This window comes from Crinia signifera, chromosome 6 (assembly GCF_055691185.1).
Source record: "Crinia signifera chromosome 6, ASM5569118v1, whole genome shotgun sequence".
Classification (NCBI taxonomy): Eukaryota; Metazoa; Chordata; class Amphibia; order Anura; family Myobatrachidae; genus Crinia; species Crinia signifera.
This window is the reverse complement of record NC_139222.1, coordinates 130821977-130843872: the sequence shown is the minus strand read 5'-3', so window position 1 is coordinate 130843872 and position 21896 is coordinate 130821977. Positions and strand designations below refer to the sequence as shown.

The following is a 21896-nucleotide window of genomic DNA, read 5'->3' as shown; positions in this document are numbered from 1 at the left end:
AGCTGAAATAAAGATGCCTCTAAAAGGGTTCTCCCCAGCATCTCCTTTTATAATTTCATACAAGCAAGAGGGCTGGGCTTGCCAAGGCAAGAAAGACATACCAAGCCCTACTATCTCACCAGATTTGCAGGAGTAGTGCAACTGCCTGTACGCAGAGGGTGGGCTTAGCCGGAAAGAAGAGCTAAAGGTGATGGTTAGATCAGGCATTACATTCGATTTGCCGTTCGATTCGATCTGGCATTCGATTCAATATGCCGTTCGATTTCTACTATATAGTCCTGCCTGGCAAGACAAATTTTTCATTTCGATTTCCACTATTCATGAACTATGTGCTTATAGAAGCAAAATTAAATTGAAATCAAATTCACATCGAATGCTTTTAGTAGCATTCGATGCAGATTCGATCCCAATGCACGTTCACGTTTAGTGGAAATCGAAAAGAAAAATAGTCATGCCAGGCTAGACTATATAGTAGAAATTGAATGGCATATCGAATCGAATCAAATGAAATGCCAGGTCGAATCAAAACAAAATCGAATCGAATGTCAGATCTAATCATGTGTACGCACCTAATGGTGTGTAGACATGCATCGATTTTACTTTAGTTTCTATTAGCTTTCGATTTCCCCTATTCCACCCTCTTTCAATTTGGCCTTTGATTTCTATTAAATTTCACATTTGATCTGCACTTTAGCATTCAATATAGATTTCGATATCAAATTTGATTTGCTTTCAAGGCACATTGTACAGATTTAATTTACTGGTGCGAATTCGATATTTTCTTGCCTGCACAGTCTATTTTTCATTTCGATATAGAGAAAACGGGAGGGCGCATCAAATCGAAAGCGGATTGAAAGCATCTTAAAATCCATTCGATTTCGATTAAATTTTGCTTCTATAAGCAAAATTGAATCGTAACCCTGTCAAAATCAAAGCGCGTGTACACCTCATTAGAGTCGCTGCTAAAACTCAGCGGTGTACCAGTGTGGCGGGGGGGGGGCAGCTGGAAGAGCTGACAGCAGCGGTTACCAGAGACCTCAGTGATGTGTCAGGAGAACCACATCTCATTAGGAAAAGAGCCACATGCGCCTCAAGAGCAATGGGTTGGCCACCCCTGCTATAGGGGACACTGTTAGGTACTTGTGTATTTTGGCGGCGCCCATCGCATTGCATACCATAAGGCATATGATGGTATGCGATGCGACGCGATATTGCGCGATATTGTACAATGCCATACAATTTTAAAATTGTATGACATTGTATATGGCATACAATGCCATACAATGCGATGCGATTAAACATTGTATAAGCACCCTAATGGGTGCTTACAATGTTAAATGCACCCCCCCGCCACCCCCCCACTATAAACGTGAACCCGAAGCGTGGCGAGCGCAGCAAGCCCGCGAGGGGCGGCGGTACGCGTCCTCTGACCTTTTCATACCCCCACTATCCACGTCGGCATGGAGTTGAGAATAGAAAGTGTGGCGAGCGCAGCGAGCCACACAGCCCGAAGCGTGGCGAGCGGACGCGGATACCTGTGAAGGCCGCGAGGGGACTCCGATTCCTGTGAAGGTATCCGCGTCCCCTCGCCACGCTTCGGGCTCGGTGGCTCGCTGCGCTCACCACACTTTCTATTCTCAACTCCACGCCGACGTGGATAGTGGGGGTATAAAAAGGTCGGAGGACGCGTACCGCCGCCCCTCGTGGGCTCGCTGCGCTTGCCACGCTTCGGGTTCACGTTTATAGTGGGGGGGTGGCGGGGGGGTGCATTTAACATTGTAAGCACCCATTAGGGTGCTTATACAATGTTTAATCGCATCGCATTGTATGGCATTGTATGCCATATACAATGTCATACAGAGGCTGTGGCTGCCAGATCAGGTTAGCACCTTGGTATGGCGTTTTCAGAGCTTGCAGGCCTCACAGGGCGCGAGGGAGGAAACAAATTATAGGGGTGGAGCTAAGTTCCGATCTCAGTCTGGAATCCTGCATCCCTCAGCCGACATTGCCCACGCTGCATCTCCAGTGTTTCTGTGTCTGGCCAGGTACTTCTTGGCCCAGAACAGTAACAGCGCTCCCTCCTCAGGTGTCTGAGGGTCTCAAACATCAAAAATATCAATGGCGGGCTGGTTTAAATAACTGTTGTGGGCTCCAATTTAGGGTCAGTGGTGCTTCTCTCCCCCTATTGATTTTCTCTATTCATCATATATATATATATATATATATATATATATATATATATATATATATATATCCCCAAAACAATAGTGTTATGTAGCGCCCTAAGTACTTTTTCAAGATACTTCCTGTCTTTCCTTAGTTTTACAGTGCCATAATCAGTATAAAACGTTTTTAAGTATAAAACATTTATTTAAAACAATTAAAACAAATAAATCAATTGAATCCGTTGGATTTTTGACAAAGGTGTATTCCTTAGATTTTGGATCACAGCGCATTCTGACAGCCGGCATCATTCATATGTATCCCCTGTATGTGAACACTCTGCACAAGGGAATAGGACATACTAAGGATGGAAATAGAATACACAGGGGGTAAGATGCATTGTTAGCACGGACAGTGTAATGGTTATAGCATTACTGCCTCACAGCACTGAGGTCATGGGTTAGATTCCCACCATGGCCCTAACTTTATGGAGTTTGTATATTCTCCCCGTGTTTGCGTGGGTTTCCTCCGGGTACTCCGATTTCCTCCCACAATCCAAAAAATATACTGCTAGGTTAATTGGCTTCCAACAAAATTAAAAGAGTGAATGCGTGTACATGTGGTAGGGAATATAGATTGTTGGGGTTTAAATACCCCGTGTAAGTGAGTAACGCTGTGCACCTGTTGCAGTGTTCAATACACATTTATCTTACAAACAAATCAAATTTTAACAACAAGATCCATGTATAGTTTGTATATTGATCCCTCACTTGTCTCCTGCTCATTTGGATCTTATTATTGTTAAAATTTGGTTTGATATGATGGACTATGTTGTTTGGTCACATACACTCAATTTGGTTTTAAAATACATTTTTTAGAATTGAATTCCTTTATTATTAAATTTTTTTTTTTTTATTTGATTACATTGTTATACTCATCATGGGCAACATCACAACTTCAATAGAACTCCCCTCTTAAGGTGCCCACAGACGCACCGATCCCGGCGTGCGTTGTGGGCTTAACTAGCACACATGGCATCACATCGTATGCCTTGTGCATACGATGTGCATGCGATGCTATGCTAGAAAAAGCTAGTACAAAAAGTATGTGCAGCACATACTTTTTGTACTGTACAATGGGGTGCCGCGGGAGCGCGCACCCCATCGTATAGCATCGCACCGCCGGGATCGGTGCGTGTGTGGGCACCATTAGTAAATAAAGCCCTATGGGCCTTATTCTAGTCCTTCTTAAGGGCCCCTTGCACTTGTGAGATTGTGTGAGATTTGATCCAATTCAGGTGGATTGAGTCAATTTATCTGACAAAATCTGATGTGCCTGATGTGTAGGACCCAATGCACAATCCAGTGCCATTGGGTATAACCAAGAGATTGCAAGAGATTGATCCTCCTGCACATAGGATAAATCTCGAGTCAATCAGGTTCAATTTGTTGAACAATAAGTTGAACAAGTGTCTTTAGATGGACAAAACCATGTGCACAGGTGGGGCAGATATAACATGTGCAAAGAGAGTTAGATTTGGGTGGGGTTTTTCTTCAAAGTGAGATCTATATTGCAGTGTAAAAATAAAGCCAGTATTTTCCCTGCACAGAAACAAAATAACTCACCCAAATCTAATTATATCTGCACCTGTTACATCTGCCCCCCTGCAGTGTACATGGTTTTGTCCGTCTGAGAAGGAACTTGCCTCTAAGTGTGAACTAGAATAAGGCCCATTGTGTGTAAGCAGCATTACCACTGTGGGTTATTATGTGTAAGTGGCACTACTACTGTGGCTATTATGTGTATAAGAGGTGCTATACAGTATATACATATATGTCGTAGTGTGTCGAAGCGCTTAAGGTATAGTACTACCTGGCATGAATAACAGACACTACTGTGTGGTGTAATGAGAATTAGTACTATTATGTGCCCATGATCCAAAATTTTGGGCCCATTTTTTTTATTTGGGGGGGGGGGGGGGATTTTCGGGCGATGCCCTTTCTGGAACAGGGCTAAAAAATGTCTAGGTGTGGCATTGGTCATAGAGCACTATGTTTGGGCACTTTCATTCTCTCCATATGTGAATACAGTACATTTAGTGATCAGCCACAGATCTTAACTATATAATGTAACCTGTATGGAAAGGGACTTCTAGATTTCTTTTCTGACCTACAGTATGCCTTGAGTTGCTGGAGTACAAATGTACCCTCAAACATCATTGCTGCAGTTGCACCAAACAGGCCTCTTAGCACGCCAGATCCTGAGAGACCCAGCTAGCATTGGGCGATGCGATTAAAATGTACCAAGAGAGAGAGTGTCGATTAGTTTCATATGGGACACTCGTATATCGGTATGCAACTGAGGGGTAGATTTATCAATGTTGCCGTGCCGTTTGTTATGGGCACAGGTTCGCTTCACCATTATATTGTGGTGAAGTGAACCTGATTTGCGCCTGAATGTATTAATAGTTGCCTGCACGTTATGGGAGTGCGTTATCCCCTCCTGCCAGGGATATGCTTCCTCCCATAACGAATGGTGCGTTGCAGTCCGGCGGCGTCTTCTGCGCATGCACCGGATACCTTGGTCTCGCGTTGTGTACCCGGCGTATGCGCAGTTTTCCGCTTGCTGGTCTCCGGCGTCTGCAAATTCAAACTGCGCATGCGCCGGGTAATATTCGCCGGGGATGATGTGTACCCGGCGCATGCGCTGTTTAAATTTCAAGACGCCGGAGAGGAGGAGCAATAGGATGAAGACCCACAGCGCCAGAAATTTATGGCGAAAAGAAGAGGAGAAGAGACCAGAAGCGCGCGGCCAATAGGGAGAATAATAAATACGGTATGAGGCCACTAACGTATGTGCGCTATGTCGCCTGCCCCGCATTGCCGCACACTAAACACCCGCATCGTGGGTGTCATAGATCAGGGGAAGCGCTATCCCCTGCAATAACGCACGGGGATAGCGCATTTTCCCCTGATCGACCTTTAATAAATCTACCCCTGAGTACCTGAATCTGTATACTAATTGCTACAATGGCGAGGCTGTGTTTCTTTTCTATGTCAACTTCATATATAGACTTGGTCACACAGAGAGATACAGTACAGGTGTACAAATGTCACATAAGAAATGAATGAGCACAGTCTTTGGTGTATCCTAGACACATTGTAATTTGTAACTAAGGTGCAGTTTCAGCAATGCAAGATATCTGATGCTAGAAGAGATGCACAGAATCTGGAATCGCATAAAAAGTATAGATGGATGAGGACCAGTGGTTAAAGTGAGGGGAACGAGGTTGGAAGTGATGGTAGGTGGAACTAATTTTACCTCTACTATGGCCCTACACAGTAATTCCAACAGAAAAACATCACCCACGTCAATAGATAATGCAGCAACATAAAGAATCCCCCTTCCTAAGTACCTGGTGGCTCTATGGTTCTCTTCCACCTGCGTGCCAACCCTTTTGGTACACACATGAGTTCCACCACCTCTCCTGGACCACTTTAAACTCTGATGAGGATGCTTCAATACTTGTGGTATGTAAGCAAGTTTTATACTGTTCTATACAATGAAAAATTGCCCTGTCAACCTCTTCAATGAACCTGACAATCACCTCCATATAAGACATATTTAGCAGTGTTAATGCTCCTCATAGTTTTTATTCATCATCAAATCGGTTGATGTTACTGCGCATGTTTCTGAGCTACAGTGCGCACATACAGCAATTGAATAGCAATGGACAAGGAATTCGTTGCAAAGTGAGTCACAGGAAGGTACCAAATACCCAATGGGAAAGTGAAGGCTGCGCTAATTAATAAAAATCAAAATCCAATACACCATGGAGGGGAACACATATATAGCACAAAGATCTGGGGCGATATGTAATGGGAGGCGTTTTATTTTTATTTTTTCGATTGTTTCCGCAAAATATGCCGTTTTCGGGCATTTCCCGAAAATCGCATATTTTATAGGGTGCGATTTGCGGCAAAAATTGCAATTTTTAAAGGTGCGATTTTTAGTTAGACTAAAAATCGCATCCAGATGTTTTCCCATTAAAAAGGATAGAACTCGCATATTTAATGGTTTGCGATTTTTAGTAAAGGTTACTAAAAATCGCAAAAAAAATAGACCAGGTTCTGCCTGGCGATTTTATCAGAAACATGCACAGATCATTGAGATCTGTGCATGGTTCTGTTGTAAAAAAATAGTTAAAACAAACAAAAAAGAAAAAAAACGGCGTGCGGTCCCCCCTCCTAAGCATAACCAGCCCCGGGCTCAAAAAGCCGGTGCTGGTATCATAAAATCAGAGGGACAAACAAATAGGGGTTCCCTTGATTTAATAAAACCAGCACCAGGCTCAAGGTCCAGCGCTGGTTCCCAAAATACGGGGGACAAAATGACTAGGGGTCCCCCGTATATTAAGAACCAGCACCAGACCCAACCAGCCAGCAGGGTAATGCCACAGCCGGGGGACACTTATTATATAAGGTCCCGCGGCCAAAGCATTATCCCCGGGGCTGGTCAGCATGGGCAGGGGTCCTGGGGAAGTGGGGACCCCCCCAATGAAGGGGTCCCCCCCCCCTCCAGGACTTACCAGCCCATGCTGAAAGTCCGGGGCTGTCCCCGATGCCCCTGGGCGGTGGGCATCGGGCTGATGAAAAGTGTAAAAAAAAAGAATAAAAACTATTGTCTTCTACTGTAGAACTATGAGTCCCAGCAAGCCTACCCCGCATGCTGGGACTTGGAGAACCACAAGTCCCAGCATGCGGGGCATTAAAGGGCCCGCTGGCACTTGTAGTTCTACAGTACAAAAAATAGTTAAATAAAGCACACTGACACCCTGAAAAATAAAAGTTTAATGCATACATAACACACACATACTGATACTTACTTACCTTGAGCCCGTAGGTCGGTCCCTGGATCCTGGGTCCGGGGCTCCAGGGCTGAAGAGTCCGGTTCCGGGGCCTTGGTCCTGGTTCCGGGGCTGGTCTGGGGTCCTGGGCACCAGGGCTGATGTCTCCGGGGTCCAGGATCCAAAGTAATCCAAAAGGGGTACCTAAGGAAGGAAATCCTACTCACCTGGTCCAAGGAACGTGGGTCCCGGCACTCGTATAAGTGAAAACAGCTACCCCGCTGCCATTCAATCCAGATGGATGATGTAAGCGAAAAAGGCAGAAAGCACTCGTCGGGATTTTTCACGCTGCACGGCGGCAGCAATAAATGATATGACAGACAAGAATGTTCACACTATATATAAGATAAACTATATTCTTGTCTGTCATATCATTTATTGCTGCCGCCGTGCAGCGTGAAAAATCCCGACGAGTGCTTTCTGCCTTTTTCACTTATATATATATATATATACACACACATACACATAAATACATACCACATGAAAAGCCTGTGTTTGTCCATCTGCACTTTACTCTGTAGGAGACCTCATAGTCCCAGTGCTGCCTCTAATTAAAAACCCTCCCATGACTACGCTGCTGCTGCTTTTCTCCATGGGCCTGAGAAGCATGTAATGAGCTCCACCAATCAGAGCTGAACACAAACATCTCAGCCTCTGCCCACTGGTGCAAAGTGTCATGGGACTTAGTCAACTCCCAGTAATGCACTGCACACTTGTGCAATCAGTGTGCCTTGGCTCCCGATGCTCAGCACCATTAATCATTGTCACATTGGCAGATAGGTGAAGCTGCAGCACTACCCCACTCCCATGCACAAAACCTTTAGCTAAAAAAATATATATATATATATATATATATATATATATATATCTCTTATATATTTGGTTACATCTGTCAATCATCTGCGGCTGTAACGCTGGGCGGGGTCACACACCACCCAGCCTGCAAAATCGTAGCCAAATATATAACATAAGAAGATAACCCTGCATTCCACACACCTATGCCCACCTAACCCCCGCAATAACGCACACCTTCAAACACCAGCAATGCACCAAAAGCCACCAGCATGGTCCCGGTCCCTGTGCCCCGGCTCCTGTGCTCAGGGCAGTCAGTGTCGCGTCACAAACAAACTCTCGCGGGAACACGCTCAGCACACACACACTGTGCTGAGAAAGCCGTGCGCCCACTGACTCCTGCTGCTAACCCTGCGCTGAGCCCCCCAATCACACTTTCGCAGGCACCCGCTGCCTTACACTCTCTCCTGGCAGCACAGCCTGCCTGCGCCCGCCCCCTGCGCTCAGCCCCCCAATCACACTTTAGCCTGTGCCCGCTGCCTTACACTCGCTCCTGGCAGCACAGCCTGCCTGTGCCCGCAGCCTGCCACCCCGCTAGCCTGCACACGCCGCCTGGCACAACCTTCCGCACAAACAACTACTGTGGCTGATGCATGCCACCACCAGCCGCCTGAGCCAGCTGCCTGCCACCCCCTCCTGCCTCACAACTACTGTGGCCGATGCCTGCCACCATTGCCCGCCGTGGACACCAACAGGACACTCATTTGGCCAGGCCAGCACTATACCACCAATGGATAAAAGGTACTTTTCACACTCCATTGTAACACCCCTTCATGCACACACACACACAGTTTCTGGCCACAACTATACCACCCCATGCACTTTACACCTACCTACACTTACAGCACAGCAATATAACATCCATAACACTACATAACCCCACCCCCCAACACCACACCAGCACCGCCCCCATTAACGCCCATAATTGCTTTGTAAAAGCAAGACTTTCATCCCCAATGTGTAACCTGATGGACGCAGGGACAGGCCTCCTAAAGGGGATTCAGTATGAAATCCTGGCGGTCGGGATCCCGGCGTTCAAAATCCCGACGCCGGAATCCCGACCGCTGAAATCCCGACAAGGAGGGGACATGGATCGCCACGCAGCGGGCCCGGTGCCTCGCTACGCTCGGCACGCTAATTTATTCTCCCTCCAGGGGTGTCGTGGACACCCACGGAGGGAGAAAGTGTCGGGATCACAACCGCCGGGATTTTAACTGCATTGCCCTAAAGGAGCCTCTCCTTGCGATGCACGGAGCATGGGCCTCTGTGTATGCGCTGTTACGCGCTGAGCCACACCACTTCCCCAAAACACCCTCACCGCACTGCCCCTCGCCCACTGCCATGTGTAGCCATAGCCTACAATTGCCTTATTTCAATGTTGACAATTAAACATTTCTAATCTTCAAACTATTTCAACACTTATTTCAACACATACATTACCTCAACTCACAATTTTATACATCTAAAGTAACCAAAATACTATTTAGAACAATAACACAAGCACAAAACCATTGCCAATGTCATTTCATCACATCTTTCAATTTTCCAACTCACACTCCAATTGCCATTACACACATTCAGAGAAAACATACAAACTTCATTCCTACAAATATATTAATGTCATTTTAATGGGGCGCAGCCCCCTACGACGGTGTGAAGAGCACCCGTAGGGCGCGATGAATCACCTAGTGTATATATATATATATATATATATATATTTTTTTTTTTTAAATACATGGCAACCACAGGGGGCCCCTAGCTAAAGGGGGGCCCAGGGGTACTGACCCCTTGTGCCCCCATTATAATCCAGCCCTGATCTGCGTGAGGACCTGAATTGGGGACGATGGTACCGTAGTATCAGCAATTGTATGCCAGAGGACAGAAATTATGTGAAAGTAGTGGAAATCCCTATGCTCAGGTTGGCTTAAGGGCGTAACTACCAGAAGTGCAGCTGCTATGGGGCCCAGAGCTGAAGGGGGCCCATCTTTGCTGTCTAAGTAATATGGTTTACACACATTTATCACCATCAGTTGCTAAATAGGGGTCCCTTACAAACTTTTGCTATGGGGTCCACAAATATCTAGGTACGCCTCTGCTTCTGCCCATATTAGTATATAAATCGTAACTGTGAACGGCAAAAGATAGCAACATCAATTGCAAGAACAACCACATCTGAATTAGGCCCCACGTTACTGTACATGGAATAGTTTCTAAAAAGCAGCATTTACTTTTTTCTCTCCGTTTCAGATCTTTTGGATAATAAGTTTTGAAATAAAACATCCTTTACATGTACAATCATATAATGAATACCTCCCAAAATGTCTCCTAAACTAGGACCGAAAAAGGTATGTGGCCTTGTGTTGGAGGGTCATAGCATCAGGTTAAAGGCTTGGCCTCACGGCTCAATACTGGTTTCAGCATTGTGGGGGCGTGCCCATCGCTCCCCGAGCAGCTGGGCAGCCCTGAGCTCATGTCCAGGTACTGAATAGATATTGTGGGCGGGATGCAATGAGGTGCGAGTGCAGAGGTTATGTTAAAGGGGCAGTCCTTTACAAGGCATAGTTTTGCTATATTATTGCGCTTTAAAAAAAACCTCAGATTACAGCCGGATTTGCACCTCCTCACGCCCCGTGTGTGTGCGCATGGATCACTCGCTACTTTGCAGAGCAGGAGGTGTTTAAAGGCTTCACCCTGCCCATAGGACACTGCAGCCTGTGGATGGGCCAGTGGAACAGTGTCCAATAAGGCTGACTGTCTCGCTGTAATCGGGACAGTTGGGGGGTATGTAATATCTTGTATAAGGAAGTTAACTGTTTTGAGTTTTAGTAGAGAAGTTACATTTTATAGCAATCCTATTCACTAAACAAAAAAATTTTTTAGATGTTGCTCCCTTCATGCTGCCATATTGTGTAAAAAGAGTGAACATTTTCCCCAAATCCTCTGGCACACATTTTAATCATTTAATAAACTGCTCTATCCAGTGCATTTTATGAACCTATTGTAAGTTGTGTCCTTACCACATTCAAAATTAGATTGCCAGAGCAAAGCATTTATTTATCATGTACAGTACTGTAGGTATATTGCTACATTATTAGCAGACAACAAAAACACTGAGATAAAGATAATCATGGAAGCTTCCAGTCAGCAGAATGCTGAGATGGTAGAATTTACAATAGCCAATATGAAAGAAATAGCCATTTATCACTGTGACAACCTGACAAGTACAAGTTTGTTCACCTTTTATGGTACTGTTTACATTTATGTTGTCCAACAGTTTATCTCACTTTCTATTTGTATTTGGGAAATCATTCTGCCTATATGATCTATAGATAATAATATAGCAGTGGTATAACAAGTTTACCACAACATTGCATGACATTATTATAACAGTAGTCTAATGTAGCAGAATGCAGCTTACAGGTCTGTAATTATCATTATATAATTTGTAGTTTAAGTGTTAGCAAGCATAAGAGAAAGTTTTTCTGTTTCAATGAAAAGTACAAAGTAAAATTGCCTTCCTTCAAACAGAAACTACAATCTCAAGAATGTCAAGTTTCAAGGTACAGTACAGTATGTATAGATTTAATGTAAAGTGTGTTTGCGAATATTTCTAAATTTCCATTAGGTGCCAGTGCATTCCATAGACTAACCAGGTTCTAATGGAGAAATTGTAAATGATTCCAGGAAACCCAGGCGCACAAGATCAGCTTTATCTCCTAAAACAAGTGCCATAAAGAGGAAGGTAACACTGTCGAAAGACTAATGGCATTAACCTCAGAAGATTAAAAAAAATGAGAGCAGAGAGGCAAAGTAAGAAATCACCTGGGATACAGTACTGAAACTTCAGCACAAAGTGCATCTGTGGCAAAGACCACTCAACTTTGTTTGTACAGTACTATTCACACCGCAACTCCGGCATTTATTAAACATATTATGATCATATCTCATTAATTCAGCTTGTTTTCTACGCAGTTTTATCCTAGAAAATATTGTAATATACTGTAAAATAAAAAGGAGCTTATTTTATTCTGTATTGCATGTACTGTGCAATACAGAATAAAATCTTTTTGTTTTACAGTATATTACAATATTTTACTTTATACTTAACCAGCATAGTAAGTGTTATAAATACTATATGCTGAACTGTACTAGACTGCATGTCACAGACCTTCAAGAACTGTATAAACCTGTACTCAGCAAGTCAAGCTTGGGCAAGCTGAGGTTCTCCAGTTGTTGCTGAGGTTCGACTTACGGGGGTTGCTTAGATATGTAGTTCCCTAATGGCTAGCTGTGATAAAGCCGCATTATACTGGTTATACAGCATAGCTATCCACAAAATGAATACAGATTAGATTTACTTTTTCATAGAACCTTACAGACTGTGTTAGCTTCCAAGTCCGTACATACACATCCCAGCATCTGAAACAGCCCTGCAGATAACACACAGTTACACACGTACATACACAAATGACAGATTAAGTCACCCAGCTGTCTGTGCCCCATGTCCATGGTGATTTCATTAGTAAATGACAGTGACAAGTTCCTACCTGTACCGGTGACCAGTACAGAGATCCAGGGGGGGCTCTTCACTGAGCGGAGAACTGGCAATTCCTGTTTATCCTCCTTTCTTTATCTACCTGTCTTGATTTACATGGGCACTCCTCTCAGGTGACATCACCTGGAACCATTTCTCCCGCCCTCTTGAAATATGAATCAGAGGCATCCTATTAGGCAGTCGGGCCCGATGCAAATATGTTAACTGTGTGCCTATCTGTTTTAGTATAGGCAGTAGATGTGTTGTATCAGGCTTGTTTCTAAGTGCACACATGTTGCTACAGTATGTATGTTTGTACTATCTTTACTGCTGTATGTGCAATAAGCATGTAGAGTCTCTGGTGTGAACAATCCGCAGCTAACACATGCAGGCATTACAGATGTAGATGTGGGTACATACTTTGCGCTCCCTCCTTAGAAGCTGTGTGAACTCTTGGACTGACTCCAATGCCCATGCAGAAGCCTCTCCTCCTCTGTCTGTTGCTTGGGAGGGAATTAGCAGCTGAGCTGCACGTTTACTGAGGAGATGGGAGGGTACAGGCAGGAACAACACAGACACTTGCACGTACCACACAGTATTGTCCAGCACATCCACCTACATACTGTACATGCTTATAGTTACCAGACAGGTCTCTTATATCCAATCAATACATGTCCAGTGCTCTAAACCATACCACTTGAAGGTAGGGGATAATGCTGACATTCATCTGCAGTCAGCATCACACCACTACAGAAGGAGTGACTTTAATCAAACCATACAATGAAGCAAATCAGTTATTTACTGTATATAGAGCACACATATTTTGCAGAACTTCATATAGAATATTTGAAGACCCTGCCCCAATGTAACTTACATTACCTACCACATATACCATACCCCCCAACATGACCCTCTCCAGGAGGGCCACAATGCTCTGTTCCTGGACTTTTCTCTTCATTTATGATTGCCATCCCCTGTGTGGAAACACCTTTCTTATCACGTAACCAGGTTCAACACAGGTGATGGCAAGCATACATTCAGAGGGTGCAGTACGGATGGTGTAATGGTTAGCATTACTGCCTCACAGCACTGAGGTCATGGGTTTGATTCCCACCATGGCCCTAACTGTGCAGAGTTTGTATATTCTCCCCGTGCTTCCGTGGGTTTCCTCCAGGTACTCTGGTTTCCTCCCACAATCCAAAAAGATACTGGTAGGTTAACTGGCTCCCAACAAATTAACCCTAGAATGTCTGTGTGCGTGTACATGTAGTAGGGAATATAGATTGTAAGCTCCACTGGGGCAGGGACTGATGTGAATGTTCAAATATTCTGTGTAAAGCGCTGCAGCATATGTGTGCGCTATATAAGAAACGGCTAATAAATAAATAGGTCCAGGAATAGAGCATTGTGTCCCTCCTAGAGAGGATCATGTTGGGAGGTATGCATATACACACTAGTGTTCATTTTTTGTTAACCTAGCAATTAGAATATTTGGTTTGTGCAAGAAAGTCGTGACTTAAACCAAGGATTTCAGTGCTGTGACACAGTAATGCTAACCACTACACCAACCGTGCTGACATACAACATGGAGAAAAATCGGCTTACCTACATTACAGTAAGTATTTGCATATGGCATAACATAGTGGACACCATCTACAACCATGACCATTTACTAAGCTCACTACATTTGTATTTTGGATATTTTTACCATTTACCGTTTATTTGGATTTTAATAGGCGAATCATGTTAAAAATGGCAAAATATGTAAAAATATAATTTTGATAGTTATCTTTACAAATGTAGCCACACTAATCCACCCTGCGACTAGGCTGCACCGCAACAAGTGCCACACCTCGGAGCAGGTGCTGAGCTGCAACTTATGGCCTAATTTAGCGTCATGTGGGGAAAATGTAACAGGTGCAGAGAGAGAGTTAGATTTGGGTAAGTTATTTTGTTTCTGTGCAGGGTAAATACAGGCTTTTTTATTTTTATACTGCAATTTAGATTTTAGTTTGAACTCCCCACCCAAATCTAACTGTCTCACCTGCAGTGCACATGGTTTTGCTCATTAGAGAAAGGTTTTGCTTTGGCGATCCTTGCTGATCAGGCTCCCAGCAATGCCATTCATATTGTGTATAACAAAGTCTGCAGCTTGTGTACAGTTATGTTATTTTGCTGTATATAGAAGAGAAGGAGCTGAGCAAAACAAGGGAAGGCTTAACCAGTGATTCATGTTATTAACACATATTAATAACCATAGCATGATGACAAGTTCATCCTCCCCTCCCAGAACAGGTGACCGTAAAAACAAGACAGATGTATGGCTCATGGATGACAGAGAACAGAGAAACTTTAACCCATTCTATCACAAGACTGAGATGTATTTAGACAGATTTGACTGCTAGGTATATTAAACCCATTAATGTGTTGCATGGTATCCTGCAAAATCCTGTAGTATGGTGGTATCCTGTAGTAATAGGGAACAGAAAGCTCTGAGACATTTCAAATTAGTTACACAGGTGTATTTCTCACTTGTGAGTTGTGTAGCTGTTGGGTGTTCTCTAAATGGGCTGCACACTAAACATGAATACAATTATCGTAGAGGTAACATAAGGATAATTGAACTTCATATTATATTATATTATGATATAATTATGCTATTTTGTATGTAATGGAACCAAGATCAAGGAAACCAAGGGGTAAATTAACTAAGATGGGAGTTCTATTGAAGATGGGATGTTGCCCATAGCAACCAATCAGATTCTACTTCTTATTTATTTAGCAACTTCTAGAATATTATAGCTAGAATCTGATTGGTTGTTCTTGGGCCTCATCTCATCTTTAATAGAACTCCCAACTTTAGGAAAATTTAACCCCAAAAATCTTTCTCTTTGCACTTATGTTGATAACAACTTTATGTGATTGATACCATTTGCAATGAATTTGCAAGTATAAATCATTGTGGTAGCGGCTGCACTATACGGTGGCTGGAAAGTTCTCGCTGCCCCATGGGGAAGCAAACAATTTTGAGTGAATTTGGTCTGAAACCAGGCTGCGAATGGCAAGAAATTGACATCACAATGAATTGGCTAGACCCCTCTATCTGCATGGTAACACGGGAAGCAGTGTACCGGTATCACGGACTTCAGAGTTGTTTTGAGTCAAATTGAGGCTTCTTTGAATTGTATAATTTATGGTAAACCAATAAGACATTTGCTTTCATTTTCTAAATTGCTCTCGAAAATATAAAGCTAACACCTAACTTGTCCAAATTGGTTACTGTTAAACAAATTACATATTATGTTATAATATTAAATAATATCTAGCTACATGTCTTGCTCTCCAGTGGTTTAGAAAGGTTTGAGACATGGATAATAGTAGGAAAATGTTCTTGGGCTTCTTGTTACCAGTAGGCTGAGACTGGCTGAAAGACTGGATGGGTAATTGTGCTGCTTGCTTCTATGTGCCCCTTTATCAAAAGTAAATAGGAAATAACACAGGGTGGGGTATAGTACTTCAACAGTCAGGATTCATACAGTCATTAGTCCGACATTGGACTCCCGACTGCTGGGAATCGCGAAGCCCCTTGCGGGTTTGCTGCGCTCGCCATTCTCCCTCTATGGGTATTGTGGACCTCAATGAGGGAGAATATCCCCTGTCAGTCTGGATCCCGACTGTCGGGGTTTTAACTGTCGGGATTCCAGCATCGGTGTAATGACTGTCAGAATCCCGACTGCGGGAAGGTCATCCGACACCCCTCTCACATTAGTTTTGGCTTTGAACTTTTTGCTATATATTACAATTTTCTTTTTAACTAATTGTTTTTGTTTCATTATATTCTACAGTAAAGCCACATATACACTAGATGAGAAATGACAAGACATCACCCAGAAGGACCATTCTGAGCAATACCTTTTATAAAAAAGTCTAGTGTGTACACTTAATATTGCACGCTCCTGTGCATCGTTAACACCGTGGTTTATTTAAAAAACATTCTTGTGATCACAGCCATGAAGGTACAGCATATACACAACCACAAACACCAGAACCTGCTGCTATGCTACAATGTTACATTATATTTGGAAACCAATGAAAGCAATTGTCGACACCATTTCAGACATAAATCCTGAAAAGAGGAACAGTTTGGAATGGATAGGGCAGAGATATTTTGATTCTTTATAACAATAAAAAACCCAGATTCAGAGTCTCACACAATCCACATGCAATGCTGATGTTCACATACTTGAATAATTATTTGAAGCTCTTCAAGTGCAACAAGTGCTGAAAACCCCTATGGCGCATGTACCGCAGAGCTTCATACAAAAAATGATGCAAGAGTGATGAATGTAATTTAAATATTAGCATTAGGAGGAGGTCCTGGTCCTGGCATGCCACATGGAGCATTATGGGGTTTCTCTGGGTAGGCAGTTCTTAGTTTATGTAGATTTAAGTAAGAGCCATTATCATGTGGCTTTATAATAGTTATTTATAGACCCAGAATGGGGTAACGTGGGTTTGGGGTGTGGTACCCCTGGATTGGTATGGTTGGGTGGGTCCTGGTTACGGTATAGTGGGTAAACAATGTCTAGATCGACAGTCACTAAGTCAACCACTAATAGACGACAGTGACTAGGTTGACACCTAAAAATGGTCGACATAGCCAGATGGGCGACACAAGTTTTTCCACAGTTTTTGTGTATATGTCGACATATGTCAACATGGACACCAAATAAGTGTACTGCGTCCCCTCGCATGGCAAGCGCTTCGGGTTGCGCTCGGCACACTATTCTTCACTCTATGCCCACTTGTTCACCCAAAAATAGTGAAAAACTCGTGGTGACCTTTAGAGTGACGACCATGTCTATGTAGACCTTAAGCTTGTATCAACCTTCTGTCAATGCCGACCTATGTTATGTTCACCATTTCCAGGTGTCAACTTAGTCATTGTTGACCCAGGGACCACAAACCGGTGGCTCTGAGGTGGCACACTAGTACATTCCATTTAATACTTCTCTTTTACTAATCTCTTCACTAACAATATTCCTTTATTAGTTTAATTACATGAATCACATTTGCTTCACTTCTTGTCTATATATACTGTAGATCTGGCTTTTTAACACTAACATTTATTAACACTTTAGCTTTATCACTGGTGTGCAGCTTCTGGCCTGTGCTGATTTTCTGAGGTGCAGCACCCCGCACGTTGATATAGCAATAGGGACCCCCAATACTCAGAGAAGCCTTGATGAATGGCTTGGGAGCTTACCCATGTATTTGCAAATATATGTAACCAAGATCTATGAATTCTATGATCATGTGGTCTTTAAATCTGGTTACTGGTGTCATTCAGTGTGCTGGGGGAAAGCATGTGTTTTTTTCTTACTCAGTATTACCCCTCCCTTTCAAGCACTTGAGTGACATCACTAAACTGATTGAGCATCTGCCAGTATATATGTACTCACCATCTCCCAAGCTATCTTCATTTGCATCATTTATGTCACAGTCCATTGGCTCACAGCTCACCTGTCCCCCACCATTTTCCTGCAAATAACAGCAGTACATTCAGAATAATGCGTCCAATCACACATTTTTTTAAATACTCTCAGGACTGTTTGTTACTCTTGGGTGTTCAGTAGGGATGCGTTTAGCATCACGGCAGTGGGTATACTGGCATTCACAATACCGACTACTGCCCTCAATAACAGGCACCGTTATCCTGACTGCTGGGATGCCAAATGTAAGACTGTTAGGCAGGTTAGGGTTAATCTGGAGAAGGGGGGCCTTAAGTTTAGGCACTAGGGGGGACTTAGAGCTCTGCTGCAGGGAGAGAGGGTTACTATTATGTACCGGTTACAGGGGTTCGGCACTAGCAGGGAGGGTTATGCTGCGGGGGTATGGAAAGGTTAAGCTGCAGGGAGGAAGGTTGGGGGGGGGGCGACACAGAGGGAAGGTAAGTATACTTATTTGACCACTGTGAGAATTCCCCCCATTGGGATGCCAGCGTTTGTGTTCTGACCAATGGCATCCCAAATGCCATTCATCTGTATGTATCCCGTTCAATAATGTGTTTAATGCATCTATAAATGTTATTTGTAGGACATTCCTTTGGTTCATCTTTATGACCCAGAATTGACGTGACTGAAGGTAGACATGGTTTAGGTCGACAGGGTCATTAGGTCGACACAAGCATTAGGTCGACAGCCAAAAGGTCTATTTCGGGGTTTTCACTTCTTTTTGAGCCGACATGTGCCGACAGGCCTGCCTTCCACTAGGGCATGATGGGAGAATAAAATATTGTGCCGAGTGTAGCAAGACACCGCACCCGAAGCATGGCAAGCTAATACTTATTGTAAATATAAATAGTTTGCATGTAGTTCTTGCCTGCCTGCCTAACTAAAGTATGGTGAGCGTAGCGAGGGTATGTATTAAACTAATTGGGGTTCCATTTCAACAGTTGTTGACAATGACACCAAAAAAATAGAAAAAACCTATGTCTACCCTTTCACATTTCTACCTTTTTTTATGTTGACATTTTGACCCGTCGACCTTTCATATGTTGACCTTTTGTCCCTGATGACTTTTTGACCCTGTCCACCTATGGCATGTCTCCCTTCTGGGATAGACCTATTGACTGTCTATCTCGACACTGTGGGGAAAATTTACAAAGATGGGAGTTCTATTTCACATGGGATGTTGCTATGGGCAACCAATCAGAATCTACTACTAGTATTGATTTAGCACCTTCTAGAAGATAATAGATAGTGTCTGGTTGGTTGCCCATAGCAACATCCCATGTGAAATAGAATGCCCATTTTAGTAAATTTTCCCCTATCTAAATATCCACGCCCACCTGCTTTATACACTAATGCAGGCATGTCCAACGTTGGCCCTCCATATGTTGTGAAACTACACATCCCAGCATGCTTTGCCACAGTTTTGCTATTAGAGAATGCTAAAACTGTGGCAAAGCATGCTGGGATGTGTAGTTTCACAACATCTGGAGGGCCAACGTTGGACATGCCTGCCCTAATGCATTCTGACGAATGGTGCTTTCTTGGAGAGCAAGTAGATAATAAACACTGAGAGAAAAAAAAGCAGAGGGCCATACGTTATATTTTGTGGTTATATAAATATGCACACAGGTGGCGTTGCCTGTATAATGACCCCGCCAACTGTAGTTTAATCAGGAAAAGATTAGTCCAAACAAATAGGTACTTTGGCCCAAATCCTCAAGCAGGTTATACCAATACACATTGCTTTATAACCAACTATTCCCAGCCCATCAAAATGACGGTATGGCATAATAGTACTTTTAGCGCTGGCGGCTGAGCACAGCTAAATGGAACACTTTAATTTCCGCATAGGGCGCCATCTAGTGACCGGCATGCAAAACACTTGACTCCCCCCATACAGGTGAGGTGCAGAGATAGCCTATGATTATATAGGATAGGTGACAGGCAGATTTGTGTAGATAAAGCACTCCATTTACAACTTTTGCTCACTACACTAAAATGGCTTCAAAACAAGGTCTAATCAAGATGGCAAATGAGAAGCTGCAATGTCTATAGTTACAGCTTATCATTGGTTCTTTCATTCACACACCTCCAGAACATTAAATAGCTATGACTGCCAGACTACCGTATATACTCCAGTATAAGTCGACCCGAATATAAGCCGAGGCACCTAATTTTACAACAAAAAAACTGGGAAAACTTATTGACTCAAGTGGGACCCTCACTCGAGTATAAGCCAAGGGGGGCTTTTTCAGCATAAAAAATGTTCTGAAAAAGTAGGCTTATACTCGAGTATATATGGTAACCATGCAGCCCAGGAAAGCAACACCTCCCTAGGTGCTAGTGCAGCATTAAATGATGTTAGAGTAGGTATTGCTCGCACTGCTATACATTTGGGGCAAATCAAAGCAATACGATTGATATTAATTTATTAAACATCAATTATATAGTGCACATATTCTGCAGCATTTAGCATAGAACGTTTCAATCATTCACATCAGTCAATGACCCATTGGAGTTTACACTCTATGAACGAGATGTGCGCTTATTAATAAAGGACAGATAAGTGATTGTTACATTAAATCTTCCTGATGTGGATGGGCAATTGGGCATGGTCCAGGCCGATGGGAATTCAGCTCGACTCTCCACCTGATTTTGGATTGGGCAGAGAAAATCGGGGTCCTCCAATAACTCTGCATAATGCTGCATTTTGTCCCAAGTTAGCATATAGGATAGGTGGGAAAGGGGTGTAAAAGAATGATGCTGAGTGGTCATTCGGGGTACTAAAGGATTTGTTAATACCTATCATACAGTAGATGTCGCTTTGAACGTCTCACAATTTTTTCTCCACCTTAAATCCTTGTTGTGAGGATAGCCAATATGGGAAACATGACATAAATCCAATGTGCAGTATTGTTTCAAATAATATGGATTGATGGGGAATCTATTTGGTGTATAGAGTTTGAAGGTGCTTATTCAATATACACACTTAGTAAGGAATTCAAAGTTACAACACAAATAAAAGTTTTCTTTTCTATCTAGGGCATGACAGTACTTTTATGGGCGATAGGTGGGGGAGTCGTACATTACTTGCCCATTGTTCGGGTGTGTACTCATCCTTAGAGAGTGATAAAAGGCCAGGTGTATCAAGCTTCAAAAGTGATAAAATGGAGAGTGATAAACAACCAGCTAATCAGCTCCTATCTGTCATTTTTCAAACACAGCTTGTGACATGACAGTTAAGAGCTGATTTGCTAGCTATTTATCACTATCCATTTTATCACTTTTTGGAGCTTGGTACATCTGGCCCAATAAATGAAAAGTGATGTTGCCCACAGCAACCAACTGGATTTAAATTTAGTAATGACAGAAGCTGATTGCTTGGTACTTTATCTCACTACATTTTATCCTTGTCAAAAGTTTGATATATCTCCCCCTATATTCCTTCTTGTTCCTATCACATGGGAACAAGAGCACAAATAGGAAAATTTTATAGTGAGAAGCCAACAACCTATGTTTTTTGAGTGTAGAAGGAAACCCATGCAAACACAGGAAAAGTATTGGCAACTTTGCTTTTTTACATTCACGTCCTCCTTTTCCTTCCAGCTACAATAAGCACAAGTAGAATTCTTTATTTCAATTTAAAAATGTATTCTAGTATGTGTATTCGTGCTTGTCGTTCTTGTAAACAGGAAAAAGTGTTCTTTTTTAATAAGAAATCTTAAGTCCCTTTTTAGCCATCTGGAATGTTGAAAGTATCAGTTGTTCTGATTAAGATTAAGCCAGGCACGTGTAAGTACACCCAGCAGGTACAGCGGGCTGAGAATGGCTCATAAACCTCGTTATTGTTCTTTTCAGTGCTTGCTCTCTATACTTTTTAACTTATAGTTAAAGCATACAGTATAGAGCTTTTAGTGACTTTTGAGAC

General features: G+C 42.9%; 1 protein-coding gene across 10 annotated transcripts in view; it reads right to left on the bottom strand.

Moving 5' to 3' along the window:
* The window catches only part of GRB7 (growth factor receptor bound protein 7), a 110607-nt gene that overhangs the window by 78856 nt on the left and 9855 nt on the right, over window positions 1-21896 (bottom strand). For 5 of the 10 annotated variants that reach the window (XM_083147207.1, XM_083147208.1, XM_083147209.1 and 2 more), the window contains one exon: window positions 17918-17996. The exons of 4 other annotated variants lie outside the window; for them this stretch is intronic. In XM_083147207.1, the coding sequence (XP_083003333.1) occupies window positions 17918-17996 (79 nt within the window). Of the gene's footprint in view, window positions 1-12875; window positions 12953-17917; window positions 17997-21896 lie in introns of those variants that run through there. One more of the 10 variants, XM_083147212.1, reaches the window with a different exon arrangement.